At 42.2% G+C, this 17,865-nt stretch overlaps 1 protein-coding gene across 3 annotated transcripts in view; it reads left to right on the forward strand.

The window, feature by feature from the left end:
* DEPTOR (DEP domain containing MTOR interacting protein) overlaps window positions 1–17,865 on the forward strand; it is a 186,230-nt gene that overhangs the window by 118,733 nt on the left and 49,632 nt on the right. For all 3 annotated transcript variants that reach the window (XM_054498937.2, XM_054498936.2, XM_063669041.1), the window contains exons 5-7: window positions 12,346–12,531; window positions 13,788–13,922; window positions 17,625–17,695. In XM_054498937.2, the coding sequence (XP_054354912.1) occupies window positions 12,346–12,531; window positions 13,788–13,922; window positions 17,625–17,695 (392 nt within the window). The remainder of the gene's footprint in view (window positions 1–12,345; window positions 12,532–13,787; window positions 13,923–17,624; window positions 17,696–17,865) is intronic.

The following is a 17,865-nucleotide window of genomic DNA, read 5'->3' on the forward strand; positions in this document are numbered from 1 at the left end:
TGGATTCCCAAAGTGCTGGCTGCCACATTCTTTTGGTAAGCAATTCCAAAGTAATTAGCATTTTATGGTGGTGAATATTTTTTTAAAAATTATTTTAAATAAATAGAGACAAGGTCTTACTGTGTTGCTCAGGTTAGTGTCAAACTCATGGTCTCAAGTAACCCTCCTGCCTTGGCCTCCTAAAGTATTAGGATTACAGGCAGGAGCCACCGCACTGGGCCATTGGTTAAGAATTTTATGGAAAACATTTCCAGCCAAATTACCTTCTGTAACCTGGAAACAGGAATAAATGTGGGCAAAGCAGACTCCACTCTCTTGTTTTGCGAGCTTGCCTGCCTCCTCGTTTCCATGATCACACCTGGAAATGGGAGGCAGTCTAGTGTGGAGGTTCAGGGGTGAGACCTGGAGTGAGTCTGTCAGCACTTCTCTCTTAGACAAGGCAAGTTTGCCTTGTCTAAGCCCCAGTTTCCTTATCTGTAAACTGGGAATCATAATATGGGAATATAATATATATGGGAATATAATAACTCTCTCATAGTACTGTTGTGAGAAGTAAATGATATAAACCTGTAATGTGCTTGGCACAGGGCCGTGCACAGGCTATCTATCACTCAGTAAATGATAGCTGATGATTACCATTATTTTTATCATCTGCATTCTCATTATCGGATGCCTGAGTGGGTGGAGCTTAATGTATTTGATGACCTCGTCCATTGCTGGTCTTAAACAGTGTCTTATACATACTCTCTGCTGTTACATGCTTGTTAAGTAAATCAGCACTGAAATACTTTGATCAGGCCTTTGGGTTTGTGCCAATAATTTCAAAAGATCTAGAATAGAGTTACAGATTTCTTTTGTTGAGTTATATATCTGAGATATTCCATTTGCCAGATGAAATAATTTTGTTTTTAGGCTTCTCTACACTTACAGTACAATCTAGTCTCTGATAAACAAGATTATCTTTGAAAATCCTACCTCTTGTTCTGTGTGTTATCACTAACAGTAGAGGTTCTTTCTAGTCTTTGGAATGTACCCAGCTATTATTTTTATTTGTTTATTTAGATTTTTTTTGAGACGGAGTCTCACTCTGTCACCCAGGCTGGAGTGCAGTGGCGCATCTCGGCTCACTGCAAGCTCTGCCTCCTGGGTTCACGCCATTCTCCTGCCTCAGCCTCCCGAGTAGCTGGAACTACAGGTGCCCGCCACCACGCCCGGCTAATTTTTTGTATTTTTAATAGAGACGGGGTTTCATCATGTTAGTCAGGATGGTCTCAATCTCCTGACCTCGGGATCCGCCTGCCTCAGCCTCCCAAAGTGCTGGGATTACAGGCGTGAGCCACTGTGCCTGGCCACCCCAGCTATCGTTTAATGATACATACAGAATAATAAAACATAGTTTGACTTTCCATCTGTTTATTGCCTTTACATTTCTGGCAGCAAGACACAGAAGCTGCAGCACTCAGACAATCACAGTGTCATGTTTGGTTTTCTGTCTTTACTATAGTTACTTTGAATCCTTTTACCTCTTTTCCATCCTTTTGCCTCCCTTCAATCAATTAAATAAGTGTAAGTGGGTTATAACTTTGTGAATGTGAAGTATTTTGTTTCAGTAATATCAGTTAATAGGACTTTATGTCCTACAATCAATTTCCTGCTTTCATATCCTCTTCTTAATGTTGTCAGTGCTAAGGAAGTAATTATTTTAGTCCTCTGACTCACTGTTGTTATTGCCTTTTGGAGAGTTTTGTATCCCAAGCAGCTAGCACCGTTTTTATGGAGTAGGCACTTAAAAACAATTGCTTACTGTTTTGAAAAGTCGATTCAAGGACTTTTGCTGCTTTAGGAAATAGGGCTTCTTCAACTACTGCTTCCATTTAGGATGGCTTGAGATAGTTGAGATGGCCTGAAGTACAGCTCAGGTTTTCTTTTCTTTCTTTCTTTCTTTCTTTTTTTTTTTTCTAAATCTTTTATTCTTGGTTTGGGGGTACATGCGAAGGTTTGCTATGTAAGTAAACATGTATCACGGGGGGTTATTGTACATATTATTTCATCACCCAGGATATTAAGCCCAGTGCCCAACAGTTATCTTTTCTTCTCCTCTCCTCCTCCCTACTTAACCCCTCATGTAGGCCCCAGGGCCTGGTCTTTTTTTGTTGTTTTTTGAAACAGTGTCTCGCTCTGTTGCCCATGCTGGAATGCAGTGGCACAATCTTGGCTCACTGCAACCTCCGCCTCCTGGGTTCAAGTGATTCTTGTGCTTCAGCCTCCCAAGTAACTGGGATTACAGGCGTGTGCCGCCACACCTGGCTAATTTTTTTCTATTTTTAATGGAGACGGGGTTTTGCTGAGTTGGCCAGGCTGGTCTTGAACTCCTGGCCTCAAGTGGTCTGCCTGCCTCAGCCTCCCAAAGTGATGAGATTACAGGCATGAGCCACCACTCTTGGCTTGGCTGTTGTTTCCTTCTTTGCATTCATAAGTTCCTATCATTTAGCTCCCATTTATAAGTGAAAACATGAGGTATTTGGTTTTCTGTTCCTGCATAAGTGTACTAAGTTTAATAGCCTCCAGTCAGATTTTCTTAAAAAAAAAAAAAAAAGCTTTAACTTTTCTATTGTAACTAATTCTTAAATAAGGTTTTTCTACAAATGCATGATTAAAAAGCATGTTATGAATATTTCTTCAGTCTTGACCATTTTTAAATTATGAAACATACTAAATGATATCAGATGCTTGGATTCTGTTGGACTGTGATCTAGCAGGACCCAGAAGACAAAATACTGCAAATCTATCCCTGGATGTGTGAAAGAAGTTAAAGCTTAAGTCTTGCTGGCAGGGAAACCACAGTACTTTTGTATGCAGAATTTACTCACCTTCTAGAAACACCAAGTCTAAGGAATAGTTCTACCATCCATTTATCCTTGCAGTTTATCAGTGATCTTGAGCGACGTCTATCAGGGCTAGGTGACTCTTTTAGGAAAAGATACAGAGATCAGTAGTAGCTAAGAAGATAAGAGGAAAAGGAGTGAATGAGTGGATAAGAGTGCCATCCTTGGTGACCGAAAAAACGATCCTTCACAGAAGCCCCAGCCACCCTTGTGCACTTGGTGAAGCAGTGAGCTGGCAGCTAGTGAGGGTCTTATGTCTTTAAGGTGATCTTGATGACCTCTGTAACTTTGACACTGGTTTGCAGTTAGCCCCATCTTGCTGACCTTCTTCTTCCTCAGTAGGATAATCATCATCTTTATTCCCTCTCTGTTTAAGTCTGTTTTCAGTCTACTAAGTTGTTTATGTGACCGTAAGTCCAAGACCACCTTTTAAAAATTTTTGATGATGTGTCATCCAGGGCACAGTTGGTATCTGCGCATTCCCTATATGCTGCTATCATAGTGCTGGATTCAGTTCACATGCTTCATGGTGCCTGTTGTGTTATATCATTTATGAGCAAGCATTTCAAGGATGAATGAAAGTATGTGACCTTCCTCCTTCCAACTAGATAAGTAGACTAAATTTCTTTTTTTTTTTTTTTTTGCCCAGGCTGGAGTGCAGTGGCATGATCTCGGCTCACTACAACCTCTGCCTCCTGGGTTCCAGTGATTCTCATGCCTCAGTCTCCCAAGTAGCTGGAATTACAGGTGCGTGCCACCACGCCTGGCTAATTTTTATGTTTTTACTAGAGACAGGGTTTCACCATGTTGGCCAGGCTAGTCTAGAATTCCTGACCCCGGGTCACCCACCCGCCTCGGCCTCCCAAAGTGCTGAGATTACAGGCATGAGCCACTGTGCCCAGCTAAAATATTTTTATATTCAGGAGAACCTGTAGAATTCAAGATGATACATTTTTATATTCATCCTTGGACTACATGCATGAGTTGAATGGAAGCCAATTTTCCCCCTTTTAAGTAATCAGCTTCTATTATTTCTTTGTCTGCTAAAATCATCCTAATAATATATAAGGGAGGAAAATGTAGTCACGTTATCCACAAAAAGAAGAATATATCTGTACCGTGTCACTTTATTATTTTGGTAAACTACATGACATTTCCCTCATGATTTCTGCAGTTAAACCTAACAGTGTATAGGGATCTGTTTTTCTTTGACCAAATAGTGAATTGAGTGCTTCTAGAGTTCCAACTTTCCTAAACAGAGATCCTGTTGTATTTATGTGGCTCTAGCTTTCTGGCTACGTCTGCTTTTCTTCCTAGTTTAAATCCCATTTAATACGAAGTCAAGACAAGCCCCTAGAGAATTCTACCAAAGCAAAAGGGAAGGCTTGGAAAGTCCCAGAAATTATCAATTGGATGAGTAACAAATTGTCAGTTTTCAATTACAACTGGTAAGATCACAACTGGAACATTAGATATTGAATGTAGATGTTGAACACTGCCTCTTTGAATCTTTGTCCTGTTTACAGATAAATAGTTCCAAGGAGCAAAAAATGGAATTTATCAAATGGTATGTATTACATTTACCATAATACGAAGGTCCTGTATATCACTGGGATCTGAGAAATGTAGAATTGGAACAAATTTAAGACTTACAGGCACAAACAAACTATTCCCCATGCTTTTTCCTTCCTTCTCTTTATTTTTTTTTCCATATCATGGATTTTTTTTTCTGTGTTTAACAAAAAGTAAGTTGTTTATGTAGCAAGGATTTTTATATTCAGTATGGAGAATTACATGTTAATGTGTAGAAAAAAATCAGGCTGAGGCCAGGTGCGGTGGCTCACACCTGTAATCCTAGCACTTTGGGAGACTGAGGCAGGTAGATTACCTGAGGTCAGGAGTTCGAGATCAGCCTGGCTAACACAGTGAAACCCCATCTCTACTAAAAATACAAAATTAGTGGTGTGTGGTGGCAGGCGCCTGTAATCCCAGCTACTCGGGAGGCTGATGCAGGAGGTGGTGATCCGAGATTGCACCATTGCACTCCAGCCTGGACAACGGAGCAAAAACTCCATCTCGAAAAAAAAGAAAAAGGAAAAAAAAAATCAGGCTAAGCGTGGTGGCTCATGCCTGTAATCCCAGCTACTTGGAAGGCAGAGGCAGGGCAATCGCTTGAACCCTGGAAGTGGAAGTTGCAGTGAGCCAAAATCGCACCACTCTGGATGACAGAGCAAGACTGTCTCAAAAAAAGTGTACAAAAAAAATCAACTTTTCTCCCTCTGGAATATAAACTCTATGTCATTTAGCTGTTGTTAATTCTTGAGCCTCTACTTATATAATTTATGACTATAAAAATGAAAGTCAAATTTTTGACTTTCATAATCTAGTTACTTCCCAAACCTTACTGTGTCTTAATGCACTGCTTTATTTTTTGCTTTCTGTCAACTTCTCAAGTTGAATATCTTCCAGTGGTGCACTCACTAAACTTTAGCTGTATATCTGGTTATGATTTCATATGTTTTTCATAGGTAAAAAGGTAACAAACTGCTCAGAGAAGGGCAATGTGTTCTTTAAAGAAAGTTAGACCAGGCGCAGTGGCTCACACCTGTAATGCCAGTACTTTGGGAGGCTAAGGTGGGCAGATCATGAGGTCAGGAGTTTAACACCAGCCTGGCCAGCATGGTGAAGCCCCGTCTCTACTAAAAATACAAAAAATTAGCTGGGCATGGTGGTGCACGCCTGTAGTCTCAGCTACTTGGGGGACTGAGGCAGGAGAATTGCTTGAACTCAGCAAGTGGAGGTTGCAGTGAGCCGAGCTTGCACCAATGCACTCCAGCCTGGGTGACAGAGCGAGACTCTGTCTCAAAAAAAAAAAAAAAAAAGTTAGAAGAATTAGAATTTCAGAATAAGTAGTAAATTTAAAAAAGAAAAAAGAAAGGCAGAAAAGATAGAGAAAATGAGTTCTGCATAGGAACTTAAATGAGCAAAGTGTGAAGTCAATCTTTAGAAGTCTAAAATGAAGAATGCTTACAACACTATATGTCAGATGCCGTGCCACATCTCTTACATAAATTATCTCATTTTTCCTTCCCATGGAATATATTCAAAAAATTGAACAAGTTGTCCAAATACTCAGATAGTAAATGTGGCAGAGCTAGGATTGAAACTGAAGGTATCTGGCTGTAAAACTTGTACTTTTCATTGTATGATAAATTTTCTAAAAGTAGGCCGGGCGTGGTGGCTCATGCCTGTAATCCCAGCACTTTGGGAGGCCAAGGCGAGTGGATCACCTGAGGTCAGGAGTTCGAGACCAGCCTGGCCAACATGGTGAAACCCTGTCTCCACTAAAAATACAAAAATTAGCCAGGCATGGTGGTAGGTGCCTATAGTCCCAGCTACTCGGGGGACTAAGGCAGGAGAGTCACTTGAACCGAGGAGGTGGAGGTTGCAGTGGGCCAAGATCACGCCACTGCACTCCAGCCTGGGTGACAGAGCGAGGCTCCTCTCTCTCAAAAAAAAAAAAAAGAAAAAAAGAAAAGAGAAATTTCTCAAAGTTATTCAGCATAAAAATTGTCAATAAAGTTCCAACTTAATTGCCTTGTTCTTGTGTGAAATGATGTCTCTTTTAGCAGGCTTTGGTATTGGTGAGCATAAAGAGATGAGCAGATGAAGGTGTCATATTTTAATCACAATGTTAAAATCAGTAGCTGGGGTGGAGTATGATACTTAGTAGGTGCTCAGTTTGTCAAATAAATGAATGGATGTCACGTGTGATTTATTGGTGCCATAATATGGCTGTCTACCTGCACTCCTTCAGCTTTTGAAGCTGTGATTATATATATTAAACCTAAAACTTTACTCACACACAAAGCAAATGTATGAAACTCAATGTTTATATCATTAAACTGTTTATATCATTAAACTTTTAATGAGAGACAGAAAAAAGGCAAAATATTAATAACTTATTGGCAACAATGCAAGTGATACATACAATTGTCACTTTTGTATGCTGAGAGGAGAACTCGACTCCGTCTGTGCCAGCCACACAGGTAGGTGAATAAACACGTGGCAACCTTCATTTCAGGGAGGGTGGCTGCTCCTGAGACACTCAGATCCAAATCCATCCTTGAAAATTGAGGTGGGGCATTAAATATTATATCCCATAAAATTGAATTCTCCTAGGCCAAATGTCAGCATATCATCAATAGATGATGATAACAGTAAAAAACAACAGTGGTTGTAAAATAATGAATGTATAATTTATTGAGTGCTTACAATGTATTTGGCATTATGCTGAACACTTATAGTTGACTATCTCATCTGGCCCTCATGCTACCTGATTTCCTCATGTTTGAGGTCACCTGTTCTATTGGGGAGAGAATGTGATGAGGAAGGACTATTTAAAGTTGACTTTTGTATTTGATCTTAGATAGTATGTTTGCCCTGTTGGTTATAGGTGGTATAGAGGTGGGGAGGTATAAGATGGAGACTGGGTGTAAATTAAACACTGGGTCAGTAATTAAAGCTGGAGGAGATACATAATTAGGTCAGCAGTCAAATTTCTATTTCATTTAAAAATAATCTCAAAGTACTTTGAAGTCTGTTATAGACTTTTTTTTTGGATTTAGAATGCCTTTCTGGATTTATTTATACAGAGCCAAAATTTTATGTAATTCACTGTGCAAAGAGAAAACAGTAGGTTTTAATAATGTATACAGGGCTATATATACATTTTAATAAATGTATACAGGGCTATGTATTTTCAGGTTATAATTTTAAGATACTGTTGCCAAAGCCAACTTGAGGATTTTTAAAAAATCTCAATAAACTCAGAAGGTTGCCAGAAATAACTTACCTACAAAATTTTATTATAGCATTACTGAGTATAGCGACGTAGTGAATTTATGTAAAAATTTGACTATCCACAAGACAGCCACATTGGTAGCTATCATATCAAAGTGTGATTGGCTTATTTTTTGGTCCAGGTTGCATTAGGTGAGCCTCTCCTGAATCCAAGAATGGTTGGTTTATTTATGATTTTATTATATTTTATATTTTATTTTTTGAGACAGAGTCTCACTATGTTTCCCAAGCTGGTCTTGAATGCCTGGCCTCAAGCGATCCTCCCATTTCAACCTCCCAAAGTGCAGGGATTACATGCATGAGCATTCATTGATGACTGATTGGTTGAGTGAGACAGGATCTCACTCTGTTGCCCAGGCTGGAATGTAATGGTGTGATCACGGCTCACTGCAGCCTCAACCTCCTGGGATCAAGCGATCCTCCTGCCTCAGTCTCCTGAGTAGCTGGGACTATAGGCATGCTCCACCATGCCTGGCTAATATTTTAATTTCATTTTATTTTTAGAGACAGAATATGTTGCCCAGGCTGGTCTTGGACTCCTGGCCTCATGCTATCCTCCCACGTTGGCCTCCCAATGTGCTGGCATTACAGGTGTGAGCCACCACACCTGTCCAGATTATTTATTAAGAACATGTAGAAATACCACTGAATTAACTATATTTGTCTTTGAGGCCAACATTATTCATTTGGCCAAAGTGAATATCACCATTTAAAAACTGTGGAATACCCATATGAATTATTAGATTAAATGCTGGCACTGGTGCTCTCTTAGTAGGGACCCATGTTGTAAGACTTGATATTTATGTGACCAGAAGAATTGTTGATTAACATATGTGGATAATAAATATAGTTACAACTCTAGATTGCATTTGTTGATGTTGACCTAGAGAGGATGTGATGCTGTTTGTGAAATAGCAAAAGAGACTGTTGAACCAGTTAGCATAATTGATAAAGGCGTTAATATGATTCTTAATGGGTTTTTATTACCTAGATTATTTTCCTAGTGGTTTATAACATTTTGAATTTTACAATCCAAAAAAACTTGCCAGGATTTAATTTTTTATTTAACTTCTGTTTTTACCATTTTTTCCCTAAAACATTGGGCAAGAAAAGTACCTGGTATATAGTCAATCTAACTCAATACATGGTAGTTGAATAAATGGATGGATGATCAAACAACAAAAAAATAGTAGAGTCTTGCTCTGTCACCCAGGCTGGAGTGCAATGGAGTGATCTTGGCTCACTGCAACCTCCACCTCCCAGGCTCAAGCGATCCTCCCAGCTCGGCCTCCTGAGTAGCTGGAACTAAAGGCACGCGCCATGCCTGGCTAATTTTTGTATTTTTAGCAGAGGCTGGGTTTCAACATCTTGGCCAGGCTGATCTCAAACTCCTGACCTCAAGTGATTCACCCGCCTCGGCCTCCAAAAGTGCTGGAATTACAGGCATGAGCCACTGCACCTGGCCTCATTGTGGGGTTTTAATGTGTATTTCCATATTGACTAATGAGGTTGAGCCTCTTTTCATGTGCTAATTAGATATTTGTGTGTCTTCTGTTTTTGTGTCATCTATTCAAGTTTTTTGCTTTTGGGGGAAAGTTGCATGAGACTTCTGCATGATGGTGACCAGTTTGCAGAGTTCTTGATGACTCTGCAGACGGACAGAAATGACCCAGGAACGTGGCCTTTGGGGGCTGATGTACCACCTGCACTATAGCTCCAAGAATCTTGCACTCAAAGTATAAAATTCAGGCAATAAATAAATCTCAATGGATTTCTAAGATATAAATGGTATAGAATTGGGTGCACATTCAGACTAATAGTCATACATGAGCAGTTTTATAGGACATGGTTTTGATTTTTATGATGATCTAGAGAAGGAATTGTTTCTCATAGAAGCAGTAAGAGCAGTGGTTTGGAACTTGGACTCTGGAATCAGATACTGTATTATATTTCTACCTCTGCCATTTACTATGTCTTCTTTGGGTGACTTCCTAATACCTCTGGACTTCAGTTTCCTCATCAAAAATAGGAAAAAAAATAAGAAATAAAATAGGCCAGGTGCGGTGGCTCACTCCTGTAATCCCAGCACTTTGGGAGGTCAAGGTAGGCGGATCACCTGAGGTTGGGAGTTTGAAACCAGCCTGGCCAACATGGAGAAACCCCATCTCTACTAAAAATACAAAATTAGCCGGTCATGGTGGCGCATGCCTGTAATCCCAGCTACTTGGGAGCCTGAGGCAAGAGAATCGCTTGAACCTGAGAGGTGGAGGTTACGGTGAGCCAAGATTGTGCCATTGCACTCCAGCCTGGATAACAAGAGTGAAACTCTCTGTCTCAAAAAAAAAAAAAAAAAAAAAAAAGGAAATGAAATACTGGTACCTATATCCCAAGCTGTTGTGATAATTGAAGGAATTAGAACATATAAGACACTTACTTAAGGTCATGCTGGGTTTATAGGACATGCTGTATGAGGGGCTAGCTCTTGTTATTACTGACTTCAAGTTGACACACTGGCATGTTTATATCACTCTAAAGTGTGGATTTTGGCTGGACACAGTGGTGTGTGCCTGCAGTCCTAGCTACTTGGGAGGCTGAAGCAGGAGGATCGCTGGAGCCCAGGAGTTCGAGGCTGCAGTGAGCTATGATCGTGCCACTGCACTCCAGCCTGGGCAACAGAGTGAGTCTCTATCTCTAAATAAATCAGTAAATAAATAAAGTATAGATTTCCTTAGGGACTAAGCAGGCTTTATTATTGGATAACCATTTATTTATGTATTAAACATCAAACATAAATGGCAACAGACAGTATGATTCCACTTACATAATGTTCCCAAAGTGATAACATTATAGAGATGGAGAGCAAAGGTGGTTGCCGGGCATCAGGAACTCAGTGAAGGAGGCCATAGAGGGGAAACACAGGGAGAGAGTTCTTTTGCCATGATTGTTGTGGTGGTTACAGAAATCTCTACATGTGATAAAACCGCATTGAACTATATGTGCTCCTGCACACACATGCACACTCACACACACAAATGAGTGCATGTAAAAGCTGGTGACATCTGAATAAGGGCTGGAGACTGTACCGATGTCAACATTCTGGTTTGATATTATACTGTAGTTATTTGTGTAAGGGGTTACCATTGGGGAAATCTGGGTGAAGGGTACCCAGGAACTCTCTGTACTCTTTGCCGATTTTTTTTAACAGCTTTATTAAGATATAGTTCACATACCAAGCAATTCATTAAAGTGTACAATTGAGTGGTTCTTAGCATATTTACAGAGTTTTGCAATCATCACAACAGGCAATTTTAGAACATTTTCATCACCTCAAAAAGAAATTGTGTGCTGTAGCTAATACCCCTCCCAAACCAACCCCAAGGCCCCCCTCCAGCCCCTGGCAACCACCAGTATACTTCTGTCTCTAGAAATGTCTCTGTTTTGGACATTCCATATGAATGGAATCATACAGTGTGTGGTCTCTGTATTTTCTTTGCAACTCTCTGTAAGTCTATAATTATTTCAAAATAAGAAGTTATTTTGGTTTTTTCTGAGACAGAGTCTTGCCCTGTTGCCCAGGCTGGAGTGCAGTGGTGCAATCTCAGCTCACTGCAATGTCTGCCTCCCGGGTTCAAGTGATTCTTATGCCTCAGCCTCCCAAATAGCTGGGATTACAGGTGCATGCCACCACACCTGGCTAATTTTCGTATTTTTAGTAGAGACGAGGATTCACCATGTTGGCCAGGCTGGTGTCAAACTCCTGACCTCAAGTGATCCACCCATCCTGGCTTCCCAAAGTGCTGGGATTACAAGCGTGAGCCACCGCACCCAGCCTCAAAATAAAAAGTTTTTAAAAATGAATTGAGGGACTGGGCGTGGTGGCTCACGCCTGTAATCCCAGCACTTTGGGAGGCTGAGGAGAGTGGATCAATTGAGGTCAGGAGTTCGAGACCAGCCTGGCCAACATGGTGCAACCCTGTCTCTACGAAAATACAAAAATTAGCCAGGTGTGGTGGTGGGCACCTGTAATCCCAGCTACTCGGGAGGCTGAGGCAGGAGAATCGCTTGAACCTGGGAGGTGGAGGTTGCAGTGAGCCAAGATCATGCCACTGCACTCCAGCCTGGGTGACAGAGCGAGACACCATCTCAAAAAAAAAAAAAAAAAAGAATCGAGTGTGGCTGTGAGACAAGCTCTCTGCTGGGCACTGGGGACACATGAGTAAGTGAAGCCATGATCACTGCCCCAACAAGCTTAGAGTTTAGAGGGAAAGAGAAGGGGCAGACAGTGAGGGAGCAGTGTTATCAGTGCTTTGGTGGAGGCAGCACAGGAGCCAGGAGAACACTAGGAAGAATAGAACTCAGATTGAAAGCAAGGTCAGGTAAAGTTCCCCAGAGGAATTGGTTAGCAAATTTTTAAAGTGCATGCCATGTGGAAAGAACTTGGGACCATGGGCGGATGGGCGGCAGCTCATGTGGCATCTGTGGAAGAGAAGTCTTTCTTGAGACTTTTGCCACTGTTGCCTGCAGTCCTTTGGCTGTAGCGCTCAGTGGCCAGGATGCCAGATAGTCCTCATTGGTTGTTTTTTTTTTTTCTCCCCAGTGTCCAACAAGCACCCATTTGTGGACAGTAATCTTCTCTACCAGTTCAGAATGAACTTCCGGCGGAGGCGAAGACTGATGGAGCTGCTCAATGAAAAGTCCCCCTCCTCCCAGGAAACTCATGACAGTCCCTTCTGCCTGAGGAAGCAGAACCATGACAATCGGAAATCTACCAGCTTTATGTCAGGTATGCCATCCCAGCGTTTATTGGAGCTCAAGTGTTTGTCTTTTGAGAAATAGTGGAGCCATGACTCACCTTTGTGAAATTCTGTTCTCTATCAGAGCGTAGAATTTTTATTTATTCATAACCAAGAAGTATGAAAAAAATTCCGAAACCCTAAGTTTTTCTTGCACAGCCAACTTAGATGCCAGGACTCTGTTTTATAAAATTATGTATTTGAATTATAGAAGGCCTGTAGGCTCTCACTCATACCTTATTTACTTTTTATTTACAAGCCATTCTTGCCTGGCATGGTGGCACACACCTATAATTTCAGCTACTTGGGAGGCTGAGGTGGGAGAATCACTTGAGATCAAGAGTTTGAGACTAGGCTGGGCAATATAGCAAGACCTCATCTGTCCAAAAAAATTTAAAAATAAATAAATAAATACAAGTTTTTGTTTGTTTGTTTGTTTAGACAGAGTCTAGCTCTGTTGCCCAGGCTAGAGTGCAGTGGTGCGATCTTGGCTCACCACAACTTCTGTCTCCCAGGTTCAAGAGACTCTCCTGCCTCAGCCTCCCAAGTAGCTGGAACTACTGGCATGCGTCACCATGCCTGGCTCATTTTTGTATTTTTAGTAGAGATGGGGTTTCACTATGTTGGCCAGGCTGGTCTCAAACTCCTGACCTCGTCATTCTCCTGCCTTGGCATCCCAAAGTGCTGGGCTTACAGGCATGAACCACCGTGCCCGGCCTTACAAGTAGTTTTTATATATCATTTAATTATTCAGTTTTGTAAATCACAACTTCGAAAAGCTATCCATTTCAAAGATGAATAAGAAGATTATTTCTGTGGGCATTTACACCAGTAACCACAAAAAAGTGACTAGTTATCCACCCGTTATCAGGGGGTGACAGAGAACAAATCTCTACTAAAAGTACAAAATTTAGCCGGGCATGGTGGCGGACACCTATGGTCCCAGCTACTTGGGAGGCTGAGGCAAGAGAATTGCATGAACCCAGGAGGCAGAAGTTGCAGTGAGCCCAGGTTGCGTCACTGTACTCCAGCCTGCACAACAGGGCAAGACTCCATCTCAAAAAAAAAAAATATATAATACAATATAAAGTAAGTGGCAGAGCTGCAACTCAAGTTCTTGTTTTTCTGCCACTAAGACCAGTGTGCTTTCTCCTGGCCCCTCTGGACCTTGCAGTTGAAAGCCTATGTGTTCTAGTGAGCCAAGACCACCCCCTCGGTGACTGTGTGTGTTCTCTGGCCTACACAGTGAGCCCCAGCAAGGAGATCAAGATCGTGTCTGCAGTGAGGAGGAGCAGCATGAGCAGCTGTGGCAGCAGCGGCTACTTCAGCAGCAGCCCCACCCTCAGCAGCAGCCCCCCTGTGCTCTGCAACCCCAAGTCTGGTGAGTGCCCAAAAGGTGGCCCCACTCCTAAGACTGTGGACTTGGGCAGGTCCCTGGGAAGCAGAATCTGAGATAGCAGGAGACTAGTGTGTGGGTTCTAATAAGTTAGAGCATGCTCCTGGGGTCCACACGTGTTGAATGGAAGGGAAGGAAGAATTGAGCTGAAGGAGAAATTGGGTTGTAGCCCAGTCTCAATGACGGCTATCATTGACCCAGTAAGACCTCTGGAGCTGGGATGGCCCTTCCAAGTTGCCTGGAGTTGTGTTGAGGGGGCTGGGCCTTTACATCCACATGTTGGCCACTTATTAGGTATTGGCTGCCCCTGGGAGGAGGGCATGACCTTGGACAAAGCAGCTGTCTTCAGAGAGATGGTCTCCAAGACAGCTGAGGGCTGTCGCCATTAGCACTCTCGGAGCTGGGAGAAGTCCCTGAGCCATGAAGGGGGTTTTGGGCAGTGCGTGACAGTGTTTACAGCAGGGGAAACAGCACTTCCCCAGAATGTAGCCGATGCAAAGATCTGTTGGGGCCCAACACCCTTAAGGAAGAAGCATGGATGTGTGTAAACCCAGCTGTCCCTGGAATTGACCCTGGGTGCCTTGTGGTTTCAAAATCTGCTCATCAACCTCCATGGCCTTTATATTCCAGGAAAAAAATCTAGGCACAAAGATCGTTGGTGAACATGTACTTAGAAACAATCCTTCCTCCACCCAATCAGTTCATCAACCACCCAGGAACTGGTAATCCATTGAAACTACCCTTTCTCACCATCCCTTACCCACCTAATGTCCTCACTTGCCAGGATGAGGATGTGTGGTCCATCACTACAGTAACCACCAGAAAACACTCTCAAACCCATTTGTTTAAGGCACTGTCCACCCCCAGTTCAGTCTGTCACCTTCGAGGAAGAGGCTCTGTTCCTTTTGTTCATGTTGTTTCCTCATCATCAGATCTTGGGGATACAAAGATGACAGGTCATAACCCCCAACTCAATGAAAACACCACCTCTTTGGAGAAAAAAACAAAACATTTCATGTTAGTAAGAATAAGGACTAATTGATGCAGTTCAAAAGGCTTTGAGAGAAAACTCTGTCATCTAATGCTATTACCTAGGAAGGTGGCTCTTTTTCCTGATCTAACTTTTTTTCTTTTTTTGCTGCCTTCTGGAGTGTTAGCGGCAGGAATAAATGTAACCTGTAAGTGAATGAAGAAACTTGCTTCCACACTGTCCTGGCTGAAGAGTCATTGAGTACTGGGTTTTTCAATTACTGGAGCTTGCTGCTAAAGTAGAATGAAAAAAGAGAACTGAATTCTTAGAAATGGGATGTTTGAAGCCTTCACAGAAATCTGACAGGCATCCTCAAAGTTAAAAGCAAAAGATCTCAGTTTCAATAAAAGGGTCAGTGGTGCCATAACCATTTTACATGTTTTTGATTGCTTATGATGGAGTATGAAAAACAGTGTTAATTACTGAAATTAGCAACAAAATCCATGTTCCCTGAGGTAGGTTAGTATTGTTTCCTCTTTCTCCTTGCTTCTGGGTCAAAGGGAAGAGTTTACTGTTATGCAGGCAGAAGAAAAAGGCTTGTTTCCTTTCATGGGTCTCCAAGGACAAGAGCTGTCAGGACTGAGTTGTGGTTTGTAAATCCCACTTCTTACCCATAGTTTGACAAGCTTCTCTCTCACTCTTAAGAGGATTCCCAAGACCCAGTGAGTTCATCTGTGATTTTTTTTTTTTCTCAAGCAGATGATCAGGCCTTCACAGTGATGCGTTTAAAAATTAATTATCTGAAATACACCAGGATATGTTTTTCTAGTACTGTATATAAATGCCCTAAGCCAGACACAAAAAAACAGTACTAAAGATATTGATGTTATCAGTATCATTGTGATAAGCAAATAAGCCTCCAAGGATATGAAAAGAAAAAAGTTTTCCCTGGGCCTCAAAGTTTCTATATTTTTCAACATAATAAAGAGAAGTGCATTAAAATAAATGGTCAGCTCTGCTGCCAAGTAGTACAGTGTGATTCATGTATCCAAATTCATAAGCCCCCGAGGGTTTATGGGGAGTGGAGAGAGAGTTATCCAACAGGGAATAAAAAAGATCTCAGTCCTCAAATATTGACCACTTTTCTTACCTCCCATCCATCTGCTGAGAGATTCTGTTTCCATCTTGATATTTGACTTACTCCCTCTTGTTTGGTGAACATAAATTAATTTTTGCTTTTATGAGATTTCTGAAAGCAAAGGTGATAAGATCAGCAACCTGTCACCTCAACAAGAAGCACTGGATTGCCTTTCACTGAAAGGGTGCTTGTCAGGCCAGAAGGCCGCGCATGTAACCAGTGGGCAAGGTCCAGCTGCCTGGTAGATCATCAGGCCTCGCCCCACGCTGCCTTTCCTTGTCCGCTGCACACTCTTTCCAGGACTGGTACCTGACCTCTGACTGTCACTAGCAAAGGGGATTGGAGGATGCCACTTCACCAGGTTAGGCCCCTTGGCTGGGGCCTTTTCTGTTTCTCTGTGGCACTTCAAGTTCATGATGTCTACAGAGCTGGATTAGAATGGTCTCTGTCCCCTGACCCCCTGGCTACTTGGGGAGGATACGACAGCCCCTCTCCAGTTCTTAGTGAGCCCAGGATGGATGGGGAGGTTCATTATCGGTGGGTTTTAGGCAGCCGCAAGTCAGGAATTGGCTGCTATCTGCCATCTTGGTAGGCAACAGCAGTGAGCTGATGTGAACAGGTGTCTCAGGAGGACAGCATGCCACTATCTTCCTGAGCTTCTAGACCCTTTCTTTTGCTTGCAGGACAGCACGGCCCAGAGTGAGTGTGGCACAGTAGCTGAGAGTGTGGATGCTGGTGTCTAATGCCTGAGTTTGATTCTACATCTGCCACCCATTCGCTCTGGGACCTTGGACACAATCAATTTAACTTTTCTAAGGTTGTTTTTGCAGTTATAAAATGGGGATAACAATGATCCTAACTCATTCATTCTTGTGATGATTGAGTGAGTTAGTATATTCACCTCTCATGGTGCCTCTCTAGCACATGTTGAGTACTCAGAAAAGTTCACTGGCATTATTACTCAGGGCAGAAAGCAGTGGATACATGCAGTCCTAGGTGTTAAGAAGGCAGTGAGGCCGGGCGGCTCATGCTTGTAATCCCAGCACTTTGGAAGGCTGAGGTGGGCAGATTGCCTGAGGTCACGAGTTCAAGACCAGCCTGGCCAACACGGTGAAACCTGTCTCTACTAAAAATACAAAAATTAGCCAGATATGGTGTTGGGCGCCTGTAATCCCAGCTACTCAGGAAGCTGAAGTGGGAGAATTGCTTGAACCCAGGAGGCAGAGGTTGCAGTGAGCCGAGATCACATCATTGCACTCCAGCCTGGGCGACAAGGGCGAAACTCCATCTCAAAAAAAAAAAAAAAAAAAAAAATTTGAACTGCCCCCTTATCCCCATCCCTGGCACTCTTGCTTTCCTTCCCTTTCTTTTTTTCCTTAGCTTTGTAAGGTAGGTTTAGGGTTATTTATGTTTGCTGCTATTTTCTGTCTCCACTCAGCTAAAATATCAACTGTGAGGCAGGGATCTTTGCCACTTTTTCTCACTGATGGTCACCTACGAGATATCAATAAATAGCTGCTGAATATATGGATGGAGGACTAGGAAGTGCTTATGTCTTGACATTGTGTTTGTCTGACAGTGCTGAAGAGACCTGTCACCTCTGAGGAACTCCTTACTCCCGGGGCTCCATATGCAAGGAAGACATTCACGGTAGGTTGATGGTCTGGCCTTTTTCTCCTATGCTGCCCATTTTTCTGCACCATGTCCATGTGTCAGTGGGTAGCCTATAGACTGAAATGAAAACTATTTTTCTAATTTTCTTTTTGTTTTTAGCATAATTATGATAATAGGCTTTCTTGACCTCAAGGCACTAAGATGCA

The sequence above is a fragment of the Pongo pygmaeus genome, chromosome 7 (assembly GCF_028885625.2).
Source record: "Pongo pygmaeus isolate AG05252 chromosome 7, NHGRI_mPonPyg2-v2.0_pri, whole genome shotgun sequence".
In the NCBI taxonomy this organism is placed as follows: Eukaryota; Metazoa; Chordata; class Mammalia; order Primates; family Hominidae; genus Pongo; species Pongo pygmaeus.